The 14,071-nt window shown below is 51.8% G+C and overlaps 1 protein-coding gene across 9 annotated transcripts in view; it reads left to right on the top strand.

Annotated features, from left to right (window-relative positions):
• RBM33 (RNA binding motif protein 33) overlaps positions 1-14,071 on the top strand; it is a 132,613-nt gene that overhangs the window by 60,115 nt on the left and 58,427 nt on the right. For all 9 annotated transcript variants that reach the window (XM_059396026.1, XM_059396025.1, XM_059396024.1 and 6 more), the window contains exons 7-9: positions 3,724-3,932; positions 7,451-7,733; positions 13,891-13,949. In XM_059396026.1, coding sequence (XP_059252009.1) covers positions 3,724-3,932; positions 7,451-7,733; positions 13,891-13,949 — 551 coding nt within the window. The remainder of the gene's footprint in view (positions 1-3,723; positions 3,933-7,450; positions 7,734-13,890; positions 13,950-14,071) is intronic.

Genomic DNA, 14,071 nt, shown 5'->3' with positions numbered 1-14,071 from the left:
ATGCCTCGCCCACCTCCTGCCCTCAGCTGGGGTCATCTCTGTGCGTTGCACCCGCCCCGGCACTGACAGCCCAGGTGTCCGTCCTGCTTGTGTTCACCGTCTCTGTTGCTGTCATCCCTCCGTCTCGGGACCTTGGCTTCATTGTGCTCTCTTCGGGGTCATTTGTACCTCCTGAGAGAAGAGGTTGGGGGGGTTAGTGGTAGGCAAGCCGGAGCCTTTCAGTACAGGGGCACAGAGTCTGGGGTCCTTAGGGGTGGGGGCCCACAAGCATAAACAGTTTGGACATTGGCCGTTCTTTTAAACATTAAGAAATTAGGTTTAAATGCATTTGTGCCAATTTAGCCAGGTAATAGGGCAAGTGGAAATGGTGCTTAAATGTGTCTGTCTCTGCTCCATATGCGTGAGCCCTGACATAGCAAGCATAGCGTTTGAAGCACGAGTTTTCTAGTAACTCAAAGTTAGGCTTATTTCCGGTACAAAAAGAATTTTTCTGTCCCATTTACAGATTGGTTTCCTAAATCAGTGCACTCTCTTATTACCCTGACCCCACCCCCACTCTTCCAACAAAAGATTAGTTTTACGTAGAAGAAAATACTGTTTGAGAAAGAGAAGCTGCTACGGTGTCTGGTAAACCATAAATCTGCTTAAGTTTTACCAGTTAGGCTGTCAGTTCGTGTGCACTTGGTGGCAGGTAGCGGTTTCAGGTTCTGTATAGAAATACCTAACATTTATTTGACTGTATATAGCTGTTTACCTACTCTTTGTAGGTATCTTGCTACCAGAGTCTACATGTCATCTCATATAATACGTATTTCTTGACAAGTGATGTCTTTTAACATTTTAAAGACAAAAATGATTTTGTGTTATCATTGATTGCTAGAGAACCTTCCACTCTTTATTTCATTTATTTATTTATTTATTTATTTTAAAAAGATTTTATTTATTTATTTGACAGAGATCTCACAAGTAGGCCGAGAGGCGGGCAGAGAGAGAGAGGAGGAAGCAGGCTCCCCACCGAGCAGAGAGCCCCATGCGGGCACTCGATCCAACAAAAGATTAGTTTTACGTAGAAGAAAATACTGATTTTGAGCTGAGATCATGACCTGAGCTGAAGGCAGAGGCTTTAACCCATTGAGCCACCCAGGCGCCCCCCTTCCACTCTTTAAAAAGAAGCTTGAAATCCTGCTCTGGCACCCCCTTTTCCTGACCCTTTGACCCTGCATGTGGGTAGTGAGTTCCCTGCACAACCTGCAAGGGTGTTGGGTCTTAGTTGTTCTCGTGTTCAGATCGGGGATTGTTTAGTGCGCGGACCACGGAGTCGTGTACAGCTCCAGAAGCTGATACGCAGTTGCTGATGTGGATTTTGAATTCAGGTAGAATTTTGGGCTTTCCTGTAGGTAAAGATCTTAAGTAAGGAGTCAGCTAGCTTTCTGGGAACTAAGCCATTCAGAAAATGTGACTTTTTCTCAGTCTCCCCGCGGTTGGTACAAAACCACATGCTTATTAGCAGATAGAGTTGCTCGTTCCGTACAAAGGATGCCGTAGGGTCTAAGGGTTTTAATTCTCTGTGGAACCCAGCTGAGAAGGGTTTCTAGAACTGATACGTGTATGGGAGTGATGTATTTTGAATAGAAATGTCAAAAGCCATCTCTAAAAAGTAGGTGTTAGTGACTGGTTTTTCTTAAATCTCAGCACGGAAGTTCAGAGCTGCTGCTGCTTTGGCCCTTGGAGGTGGACCTGAGAGTTCCTTTGAGAGCAGTACACGTGGTACCCCAAAGACTACTTTCAAGTTAGGCCTTTTTTTTATCCATTAGTCTATGAGTAGGCAACAAGATTTTGTAGTATTCTAAATTTCACTGGCACATGTAAATGTTAAATTGCATTTTATTGCTTTAGCCTAAAGAAAGAACATTCTTACTGTTTTTACATATTGTTCTCTTGAAATAATATCCTTAGTTAATTTTGTTTAAGGCCAAGGATCTGTGGGAAGAATATTTTCATCTAGTAATAAACTGTACAAGAGTGATAGTGCCAGCAGTGGGATCCTGCCTTCAGTTTACATGATGGTCCTTGTAGTACAAGCAAGGTTTGTTTTCTTTCTTTTTTTTTTAACAAATTGCTTGATTGAAATTCTCTTATAAAAAAAATTCAGACTATCATTTGTTATTTTTATTTTGCCAGATAAGCTGTGTATTCTATAAATATTTATTCATTATGTATTAGTCCAACTACTATAAAAATCCTTTATATGCAAATGTTATTAAACACATCGTAGGAAAGGACAATACGGTGTAGAACTTTGTTACACTTTGTTACATTCAACTATGTCTCTTTACTTTAGAGTACGGACATAGTTCAGAAAACACTTAAGAGGAAATTAACATTTCAGTTGAAGTTACAAATGTAATTTCCATCCTGTCATATTTTGGTGACCTTTTGTGACAGCTTGTCTCAATTGGAGGAAAGCATTTTTACTTGCTGATTAAAGATGTCATTTGAAACCATTTTATTACTGGGGATAGTGAAATTAATCTTGACACTTAGAACCACTAGAAAAATAATTGCTGATTCACCGCAAAAAATGGTGTATATGAACCAATCATGTAGTCAAGATTAGAGTAAAAGTCTGTGCTTGTTAAAAGGAGATTAAATTTTCTTTTGAATGGGGTCTAGACTTATTTGAAGGGGAGGGCAATACTATAGAAACAATATCAAGAAAATGAAATGTGGCTTAGAGATTTTGGAAGAGTTTGGTGGTGATTATGGAATTCAAGGTAGGAGATAAACTGGTAATGTTTAAAATTCACCCTTCACTGTGGAAGAAAGTGTAAGAATGCCTTTCAGGATTCAGTGACACCTTTAGAAGGTTTACATTTGTTAATGTAAGATACCCCAATTCAGGTAGTATTTGAAAATAAAGGAACCGTATATGAGTAAGTCAGCTTTTCTCTTTTAGGAATTTATAATAATGTGCCAGCTGAAGTTTTTTAGGGCCAGAGTTAGTGTTTTTTGTGTCCTTAAAGCATTGGTCAGAGAGGTGAGCATCTCGTGGGTGTCCCACAAGCATTTGCATTAATGAGTTTTTTCTTCTGTGCCTTTGCTTTCATCTGATAGGGATTCCATATCAGACTGCAGGGATAGAAATCTTTTTTTCACAGAGTAAAGGTCTTTTTTGATAAATCGGAAATGATGATGAGTTTTCCATTGTATGAAGTTAATTGATTCGCAGTGTTTTCACTGATAGTTTCGTTTACTTCAGCATAAGCAGTGATGTGTTTTATTTCTTCATTTGGAGTCTGTGTGCCACTGCACACCCCTGCTGCCGGTACTGGTCTCACCGAGCGCAGTGCACGGGCCAGGCCCAGCGCGCTCCTCCCCGGCACCGCCCGCCGGCACTGAGGGAGGGATCGCAGTGGCTTGAGGGCTCTGTGAGGTCGGGCCCCAGCCCCTTCCTTTCAGCTTCTCCCTGCACATTTTTGTGGTCTCCGGTGAAAATACTGTGGCTCCTGTGCCTCACTCCAGGTGAGGTTCACGGGCGGGCCACATCTTCATTTAACAGGTGTCACTCACACGCTGTGAGTGTCACTGCCAGTCTACTGACCTCCTGAGGGTGAGGCCCACGCTGCCTCGGGGTGTCTTGTCATGTGTATCTTCCCTGTTTCTCTTGTAGATCTAGATTCGGCTCTTGGAAGAGCTCTGACATCTACCTATCTTTTCAAACAGAGCTTTCAGCAGAAGCCAAAGCTGCGTTGCTGGAATTCGAAGAAAGAGAGCGACAGCACAAGCAGGGCCGCTATGGTTCCAGGCGGGGCGGAAGGAGAGGAGGCTCTGTGGTGTGTCGTGCAATGGGAGACCAGAGGAGAGACAGCAGCGAGCGGGCGAGAATAAAAGATCACAGGCCGGCCCTGCTTCCGACGCAGCCTCCTGGCATGGTAAGGGTTAGTTTCACAGCGACAGCCCGAGACTTTAGAACAATGAAAGTGTGCCTTCATGGGTTTCAGACTTGGGGTGTATCTCCTAGTCTGAAATTAAGGTTTTATCGTAGGAATAATGGCAAAAGTTTCTTTACAGTCCGCTCTCACTTGTGGTCCAAATTCACTCGTCCTGGTATTCGCGTAGTGGGAGGATTCTGTATGCAGCTGCTCACGGAGAAAGAAGTAACCAGAGGCCTGTATCTCCAAGGGACGAGAGCCACCGGGGAGCCTGGCTTCTGTCCTCCCCGCTTGTAGAGGGCTGCTGCTCCCGGGTACCCGCACGCAAAACGATGGCTGGGTCACGTCCCGATCTAGGTAGTACTGTTGATTTTATCAGAGTAGTTGTTCCTTTATACTGTTTACCAGAGCTCTCTCCTTAACGTGGAGCGGTTTCTCTTAGAGTAACTGTCTTCTCCTACCCGTAATCCTATACTTGGAATTTCAGCTCAGTTGCATTTTGGGTGCATTTGGAAGATGAGATAGCGCAGAAGCATAGGAAGGAATTACAGTGGTTATTTTGTTACACGTTCTTTTGGTTAGCTTTAGGATTTCATGGCTTTTTCCTTCAGAAGTCATTCTCCAAGGACAGATTGATTTAATACAAATATGCGTCCACTTTGACTACTGCATGTCCCTCCTACATTTTTATCTGAATTTGGGGAACGTCACGCTTTGCCTCTTCGTAGACGTGTTCAGTGTCAGGAGGCATTCACTTGCGAAATGATGAGGGGGAAAGGGCGCCTTACTGGTCAGCACGGGAATTCCGACTTGGAAGTGAAGGAAGGAGAGAGAAGTTGCCGATGTTGAGAACCGCTGTTTCTTCATACAGCTCTTTGTTTCTCACGCTTCTCACATCGCGCAAAGACTGGACCTTTCGTTCCTCCTTTCTCTTGCTCGGCCGGTGCCCGCACCCCCAGCGTCTCGCTGTGTACTGGACAGCCAGTTTGCTTAGTTTGGCCTCCTTGGTGGGGGCGGGGGAGGACCGGCCACACAGGGGGACCTGTTCTTGTGTAATTGTGTCTTCTGTGATCCTGGAAAGAAGGGGAGGTCCACAGAGAGAGGAGGTGAACCGACCAGCCTCCCCAAAGAGAGGCTGGGCTGAGAGGAGCCGTGAGCGCTCCTTGGCTTGTTAGTCAAGGGGAAGACGGCGTGGCCGCCGCCCTGGGGGTGTCGTGTCTTCGGCATTCTCATGACCGAGCTGGGCTCTGCAGCTCACTGTGAACTGGAGATAAGCCTGTGGCGTCACCTGCTCGGCCTTGTGGCGCTCTGGGCCACAAGCTCGGTGCCCAGCCGTGCAAGTCCAGGTGTTTCTCAGTTCCACTTTGCCAGGAGGACCGAAGCTGTCGGAGATGGACTTAACCTCGCTCCCACCTATGTCTGTCGTCAGACCACAAACGCTCTTGGTCCTGGTTACTCCCCAGCCCAAAGGATCTTCCTCATGTCCTTGCATCAGTGCATTTTGTCTTAGGTCAGTCCCTTGCTGCCTGGACTCTGCTCCCTTCAGCTCCTCTCAAGGTGCTCTGGGAATCGCTGCCTGCCCTGGGCCAGTCCTTCCTGCCGCGCTTGGGTGCCTCGCAGGCCCCACGGAGCTCCTGCGCCCCGAGCCTCCTACATGGGGCTGGGCGGCGCGCTCCCCTCTTATCCGCCGCAGCGGTCTTCTTGTCAGCCCTCCCCCTGGCCAGAGCTCGCGCTGGGTGCCATCGCCGAACTGCCACCGGCCCTCCCTGTGCACGTCGGAGTCCCTGGCCCTTCCCTCTTGCCAGCTCTGCGCTCCCCAGCTGCCCTGGGCCTCTCCACGAGGGCGGCTCACAGCCCCTACACTCCCGGTCGCAAATGCGGGATTTCCTTAGCACGCCTGGTGTTCGTGAGTGGAGGACGCGCCCCGCGTTCACCGTCAGGTCGGAGCCAGCTCAGACGGCCTCTGTGCGCGCTGGTGCCCGGCTCCCTGACTGTCCTGTCTGCGCTGCATGCGTCCCTCGCGCCTCGCCATGCGCTAGAAGAGGCACACGCTGGCATCCCGAGCGTGGGTAGCCGTGGATATGGGCTGGCCCCAGGGGTCTCTGGAACAGTCTTCCCTGAGGCTGAGGCCGAGGCCACAGACGGTTTGGTTTCCAGAGCGTCTTCGTGCCTCTGAGATGCCTCTTTTTCCGTTGCTCTTCGTCCAGCCGTGGCCCGTTTCCTCCGCTCGGCTCTCGCCACAGCCCACGGAGCGGCGAGTGAGACACGTCTTCGTGTCATGTCTTCGGCGCGTCATGTCTGTAGGTGCCCGCACGCGCTGCGGGCTGGAGCCACGGTCCTTCAGGCGCCGGGGGTTCGGGAGCCGCCGGCATCGGGCAGCCCAGCAGGGAAGGCGGGTGCTGCGTTAGACGGTGCATTAGCGAAGTGGCCACCTCTGCTACCGAGCATGGCCGGCCTCAGGAGTGGCCATGAGCAGGGCTTGTGCACGTAGGTGGTCTGGACTCTGCTGCCCGACCTGTGAAAGAAGGACTGGCATGAGGAGCCCCTGCAGTGCATCGTCGGGGGTGGGGGGTCTGGGTGAGGGGGACGCCGGTTACTTTGTATTTGGACCTTGACATAGGGGCTTATGACACGGGGTGGCCCTGTGCTCAGTGATCGTGCCCTTGTGGCTGCGTCCCTCCCCTTGGGTCTGGCGTCTGACGGGACCATCCTGGGACCCCTGACTGCTTTGGGTGTCTGTTTTCTTTCCTCTGTCCATCTTTTGTCTCCATGGCTACGGTGTCACTGCTCCCTTGCTTTCCCAACAGCCGTGTCTCTGCCCTCTCCCTCCTCCTGTCCCCGCCGCCTCGGGTAGCTGGGCTTTTCTTGGAGGCCTTGTGCCCGGCATGGCTGCTTGTGCACATCCCTATCTTTATTCCCTGGTTTTCTGGAAGAGGAGCAGCAGGACCGGCTGTGGGGAGGGTGAGGGCAGCCCGGGCTCAGCCTGCAGCACGGTGCTTGGCTTGCTCTGGGCAATATTATTGGCTGAACCAAAATTTTGTGAACTTTTGGAGTCCACGTGAGTTATTTTATTTTTTCTTTTTTTAAAGATTTTATTTATTTGACGGAAATCACAAGTAGGCAGAGAGGCAGGCAGAGAGAGAGAGAAGCAGGCTCCCCGCTGAGCAGAGAGCCCGATGCGGGGCTGATCCCAGGACCCTGAGATCATGACCTGAGCCGAAGGCAGAGCCTTAACCCACTGAGCCACCCAGGCCCCCCCCCCCCCCCCATGTGAGTTATTTTGAGGCTGTGATTTTTCCTTCCTTGAGGCTGGTTCGCGTTGTGAGACAGCTTGCTGGGGACGGGTCATACAGCTTACTGGTCCCACTGTGTGACTCCAGTTGTCCCTGCAAACTTACTTCACAGCCGTCCCTCCCGGTAAATTCACAGGGTAAATCTGTAAGGCGCCAGCCTTCCCTTACTCTTCTTCTGAATGTTGATTTCTGTGAATTTGTCTCCTCTTTTTTGGTGGTTTTCAGACGCACTCTCCAAGAGTAATCCCTCCTCCGCAGCCTCAGCCGCCGCCGCCGCCACCGCCGCCGCCACCGCAGCCCATCCGAAGTCTGTTCCAGCAGCAGCAGCTGCAGCCTCTGCTCCCCCTGCAGCACCCGCACCACGCCTCGCCCCCCCAGGGCGTGCACATGCCGCCCCAGATAGAGGCCCCGAGGGTGATGATGACCCCGCCCCCCGTGACCCCCCAGCAGCCCAAGAACATACACATAAACCCTCACTTCAAAGGGGCGGTGGTGACGCCCGTTCAAGGTACGTGTCTCTTCTGTTCTTTTAAAGCCACGGGGTCCCACGGCCAAGTCGTCCTCACAGGCACGTCTCTAAGGACGGCTTGGCTTCTCTGCTTCCTCCCCTTGCCCCAGGCACCTGCCAGCTTGATGGGCCAGACTTGTTTGCTTAAGAATTTGTTTCTTTTGTTTTATAACATGGTGGGAAGCACTGAGCAACTTCTCAAGTTCAGGGGCAGCAGAGGTCATTGCAGAAATGCCCAAGCTGGTAGTCTTCATCAGTCCTCCAGGGGGAATGTTTCACCGTGCGTGCCTGCCGCCCCGTCCGCCCTGGTGGTCAGGTCCAGTGAGTAGCCACACGACTGCGCGCTACCACAGGCAGCCGGGAGGCCACTTCGGAGTGGGGGGTGTGGGGCGTGTCTTCACACCTCTGCTCAGCCCACACCGATTGAGAGACTTTTCGGTCTCTGGCGTTTGAGTTGCGTTGCTGAAAAAGAGTAGATAAAGCCGTCTGCGCTGGTGATCCTGCTGTCTAGGAGACAGGGACGGGCAGCGGGCAAGAAACATCACGTGTGCAGCGTGAGCGCGCAGAGCACGCGCCTGGGGCCTGGAGTCGGCCGCGCAACGTGGGAGACGAGGGTGGGCTGCGTCGCGGAGCTCAGGGTGGAAGGTGGTCAGCGAGCCGGCGATGTCACTATCTCAGGGGAGAGCGTTCCAGGCAGAGGGATCAGCAGGGGCGCGTGAGACCACGCCCTGAGTGTTCCAGAACCAGAAAGACCTGACATGACGTGAGTGGACTGGTGAGGGCAGAGAAGAACCATGGGACCTCTGTCACGTAAGACTTCCAGCCCTCCGAAGAGCCGTGGTTTTTCCTCTGAGCAAAAGGGGCTGTGACTGGAGGAGTTTAAGGAGGGGAATGACGTGATCTGGTTTCCGGCTTAGAAGAGTCATTTTTGCTGCTGTGTTGGCAGTGGGCTGTAGGGGCAGGTGGAAGCCAGCATTCAGCCAGGGGACGGTGACGCTGACACGGGTGACGCACGATGGTGGCTCAGGGTGGTGGCGGTGACGGTGGAAAGCCGTCAGCTGCTCGAGCCAGCAGGATGCGATGGACCAGGTGAGGGTGCGGGAGGGCGGAGGCAGAGGGGCGCTGGGGGGTCTAGCGTCTGAGGCATGGACTTAACCGGCCCCTGTGGTGGGGCAGAGTTGGTTTTGAGCGGGGGAGGCCCGAAGTTCTGCTCCGGATGTGCCTGCAGGTGGTGGCGCCCACAGTTAGAGTTTAGACAAGGAGGTCTAGGTTCAAGTGCAACTTGCTGGGTGGTTGGCACATAGGCAGGTCGAGAGCCTGTGCCCAGTGAGAGGCCCAGAGGAGGGAAGTTAAAGTGTGGGGCGAGCCCAAGGCCTGGAACCTGGACAGCTCGGGGCCTGGCACAGGGTAGCAAGGAGGAAGCGGAAGGAGTTGCAGGGGTGAGCGGCGGTGGGGGGGGGTGAGCGGGGGTGGGCGGGGGTGAGCGGGGGTGAGCGGGGGTGAGCGGGGTGAGCGGCGGTGAGCGGCCGTGGGAAGTGCCCTCGGCAGGGCGTCTTGCGCATTTTGACAGGCGGTTGTGGTGTCACAGGGAAGGTGCCTGTCTCACTCGGGTAGGCTGGATAGAGATTGGGGTACCGAAGTGGGAGGGCGTGGCGCTGACAATCCTTGAGGGTGTTCTGCTAACACAGAGGTTGGATGGTAGTCGGCAGGAGGAAGTGGGCTTGAGAGAGCGGGTCTTATTTTCAGATGGGGAAAGCGGCAGCCCGTTGAGACGGCGAGAACTCAGGGGTGCAGGTGCGGGCGACTGCGCTGGCCGGGCATGGTGGGACACAGGAGCAGGACGGCGGACAGGAGGGGCCGTGTTGCGGGTCTGAAGAGGGGAGAGGAGGTATGGAGCCTCCCTCTAGGGCAGCAGAGGACTGGACCTGCTGGCGGGGTCTGGAGGCGTGTTGCAGCCCCTTGAGCTGTGTAGTGGGGAGCTTAGCATCAGACCATAGCGTGGCTTTGTGGCAAGGGCACGGCTTGCACTTGCCGGAAGCCGGGTGTTGGCAGCAGTAGAGGGCGGCATTGCTCGTCACGGATGAGAAGGAGGTGTGGCCACTAGGAGAGTGAGGTGGCGAGGTTGAAGGTAGAGGTGAGAAGGGGGCTTTGTAGAGACTGCGGAAAGGTGGGTCACTTGCCAACCAGGTCTGGGTGTGGCTGCGGAGGGGTAAGGGCAGTAGTCGGGGACCCAGGAGACCGGGCACAGGAAGCCTGGTCTCTCTTGGGACTAAAAGCAGGGCGGGAGACTGGTAGGACAGGAGCTGAACTCTGGGGCACGGGTCACGCCGGTAGACGGACAGCAGCTGGGGGTAGGGGTGACAGTTCGGATGATGCGAGAGCCCGGGCTGGGGTCTGAAACCGCGCTGACAGCCCTGAGCTGTCCCGCCTCACCTGCAGAGCTGGCCGGGAGGAAGACAGCCCCATCTTTGGGAGCGTTTAGTTTCCCATTGAGTAAGAGGGGGGTGGCTGAGGCCCCCATGGGCTCTGCTGACACTGAACTTGGAATCCCAAAGTCGCAGAAGTTGGGGAGAAGCCCGAGAGGGGACTTGAAGTGTGGGAGGAGGCGGTGGCTGGAGGCACTCGGAAATTGTTCTGTGCCTTGGAGCCATGTCTGTGGTGGTGAAGGCGGCCGGCTGGCCTTGGGCATGTTACTGGAGACTGCTTGGGCTTGACAGACCTGGGAGGCAGAGGCAGAGCGGGTCCCCGACCCCTGCCAGCCTCTGCCTGTCCCCAGCTTGTCCTGCAATCTTTTGCCCGCCTCATCCTCCGCCGGGGCTCTGCGCTCCCGAGGCAAACGGTAGGGCTGCTGACTTCCCCAGGGTCGTCCTTGTGACGGGCCCACAGCCCGGGTCTCCTGCAGCAGCTGCGGGATGCGCGCCCCCCGACACGAGAGTAGCCCTTTCCGCGGCGGCTTCCTAGGACAGGCACCTGCACTCAGTGTCGTTTGTCAGAAGAATTTTACTGAGGTCAGCATCGGTTACTGTGTATTTCCTCGTAAACACTGAATGGAAAACTGGCAGGTGGTGGGCGCACAGATACTCTTCAGCCTAATACAAACAAATAGTGTTAGAAGTCCGGAGTGGGAAAGCTCCAAGGGCGCCCCGGGACAGCGTCCGGGTGTGAGAACCACGGCCTTGCCAAAAAGTCCGCAGCCTGACATACTGGAGGCAGGCCTTAGGCCGCAAAGCTCATCGTTCCGTAAGTGGAAGACCAGCTCTGACAATGGGTTTTACACTCTTGGAACCAGCGGAATGATTCTTCAGTGTGAAACTGGCTGTTGCGGAGCCCATGTTCCTTCTTTAGTGTCCCTTTGGTCTTGAGCTGGGCTGCTGTGGGGGGAAGGGTGCAGCCCTGCCCTAGCTGGGCGCATGCACAGGGCACTGTTGAAGAGTCGCGTGTTGCCCGGGAGATGAGTGTGCCCTTCCTGAGAGAGGCTGCCAGTGTCTGCACGTCTCCTGTGCCTAGCGCGCACACTGCCCCAGGGTCTCGGAGCTGCAGGCCACTGACAGGTGCATGGAAATGTTTTAAAAGAAGTAGCAGCATAAGCATGTCTTTTCCTGATTCCTTTTCAGGGATACAGAGGGTTCCATCATATTATAATTAACCAGTTTTGGTGGAAATTTAACTAGTGTTCTAGATTTTTGCTTATTTAACTGTTGTAATGAATTAAAAACTTGATCGGTTTAGTCTGTTAAATACATGGGACAACAGAAAGATAAATGGTAAATATCAAATATTCCAAGTAGAGGGTTCAGCAAGAATGGTGTGTTACCTTTATAAGTATTAAATTCTCTGCTCACCGCGCAGAGAGAGGCAGCTAGTTGGAAGTGTCCCCTGCTCACGAGCTCTGGAGACTGCGGAGCTCCCAAGGGACACTTTGCAGAGGCCTGGGTGGTCTGACCGAGGCCCTTTCTCCAGGCTGGATCTCGGATCTGCCCCTCACACCTGTCCTTACGTGCTCTCTTCTGTCACTTTTGTTCTTTTTCCGTCCTTTCTTTTTTTGTTGCTTTTTATAGTTTACTTTAAAAAAAGAAAGAAAGGGACGTCTCGGTGGCTCAGTGGGTTAAACCGCTGCCTTCAGCTCGGGTCATGATCCAGCGTCCTGGGATCGAGTCCCGCATCGGGCTCCTTGCTCAGCAGGGAGCCTGCCTCTCTTTCTGCCTCTGCCTGCCTCTCTGCCTGCTTGTGTGCTTTCTCTCTCTTTCTTTCTGACAAATAGATAAATAAAATCTTAAAAAAATAAAAAAGAAAGAAAGAAAAGAAAAGAAAGAAAGCCAACTAACGAGGAGGCTTCTGTGTAAGAAATCTGTTAATTATATAATCATCAGATTTCTTCCCAGAGACTGATCCTAGCTTTCTTGCTCTCATTCCCTGCAGGCAGAGACACTTAATTTTTTCTTTAATCTTTTTGTTGTAGTGGAGGTTTCAGACGGGAAATTGGTATTTAAGTGCCAAGTTTAAAAATCAGTGGTACGTAGTCTTGAAGGTCTGGGTACTTCATATTTGGTGTTTAATGTACAAACCCTCATCTTCATGTTGTTTAGTAGGTAGTTGTCTTTCACCTTCATTGTCATCTTTTGAGGTCAAAGATACTCTAATGGTCTCTTTCTCTACTTCACAGTCTGCTGTTTTGCTTTGGTTAAATTGATGAGCTCCTCCCCCTTCCCCAGTGCCTTTTAGTAGGCTGGGCAGACCTGGGGACCAGGTCCTGATCCATGTAAAGTCTCTCAGATTGACCTCTTCTCGGTTTGAAATTTTGGATTAGGCTTTCTCTCTCTCTCTCTCTCTCTCTCTCTCTCTCTCTGTCTCCCAGGACTTCTGCCATTTTACATTTTATCCAAGTAAGTTTCTTTTCACCACACTTTGTATTTGATGGGTGCTGACTTGGCTCTGAACACACCATACCTTTAAATTGGACCTGTGGACGTCTGGCCCTCATTACATGGCTTGATGTCTAGAGTTCCTCGAGTACCTGTAGTAAATAAAATTTATCTTAGTGTTCTGTTTTTACAATAATTTTGACCTTTAAGCTGTATCCTTTCTCTGTTTCTCATTCACCAGACATTTTTTAAATTAAACGTTTGGTATGTGGTATTATTGCTATTTTATTTTCTCTGTATCCTCCCTTGGCTGGTTGTTCTCTGTGCATGTCTGTGTTCTAATCTCTTACAAGGACACCAGTCAGCTGGACCAGGCCCGCCCATGTGACCTCATTCTACGTGATCACCTCTTTAAAGGCCCCTAGCGCAAATGCAGGCCTGTTCTGATGGCTGGGCGGCTGGGACTTGAGCATGGGCATTTGGGAGGGGACCGCAGTTGAGCCCGTAATAGCTGACCCCCTGAGAGCTTACCGCGTGCATGGGACAGTCATCGGGCTGTGAAGTGAGAGACAGGGTACACCCTGGAGAGCAATCCGCAGGCCGGTGGTGGTTTTGGTTTTTTTTCCCTCCAAAATCAAGATCAGTACAATGCATACGTTTTAAGTAGCTTGAGCATACCTGATTCAGCCCCAGGGCGTAAAACTGACATGTGGCTTCTTCCCTACTATAAAATATCTGCTTTAAAAATGACATGATTTTGCGTTCCTCTGGTAGATGGATTGGAGTTCTGCTTCTTTAAAAACAACCACCAAAACCGAACCTCTGGTCTTGGTGTGGTAGGTTGTGTAGTACATGTCTCCTTGTAACGCTGCCGTGGGCATGTGTGTCTTCCTTCCTCTGCTGTCTCCCTCCCTGTCACTCTTCTAGAGGATTTCAATGTAAATCTATGTTTGGTTGGAGTCCGAAAATGTAACTGGAGTAGATTGTCTGGATAACTGGAATATGGATGTGCAATACGGGGCCGTGTTTCGTTTTAGAGGAGTAAGCTCTTTGTTGCAAAGCGTTGTAGTTCTACATAGGAATCCCCCACTGAAATCTCAGCTTCTGCGTGTGCCGGCCCACGTTCCGCTCGCCCATCCTTGTCTGGGGTGTAGGTTAAGTGTAACCCTGACGGAGTACGGGTACTGGACACAGAACATACATTTGCTATTAAACTTGACATGCTGTATTCCTTTCTTGGTGGGTTTGTTTGTGACGTAAAGGGTGTTTGTAACCAGAGCTGTTTTTCTTCCTAGTGCCCTTGCTGCCAGTCCCGAGCCAGCCGAGACCTGCTGTGGGGCCGCAGAGATTCCCAGTGAGTAGCAGCTGCTCCTTCTGCTGCAATAGGACGAGCATACGTTTGCTGAGAAACATTCAGACAGCAAATGCGCGTGGTTCCAACTAAATAGAAGTTTAAAGATTTGTAAATATTGACAA

This window comes from Mustela nigripes, chromosome 4 (genome assembly GCF_022355385.1).
Source record: "Mustela nigripes isolate SB6536 chromosome 4, MUSNIG.SB6536, whole genome shotgun sequence".
Taxonomy (NCBI): Eukaryota; Metazoa; Chordata; class Mammalia; order Carnivora; family Mustelidae; genus Mustela; species Mustela nigripes.
Note: the sequence above shows the minus strand (reverse complement) of the source record. Positions and strands in the feature narration are given on the sequence as shown.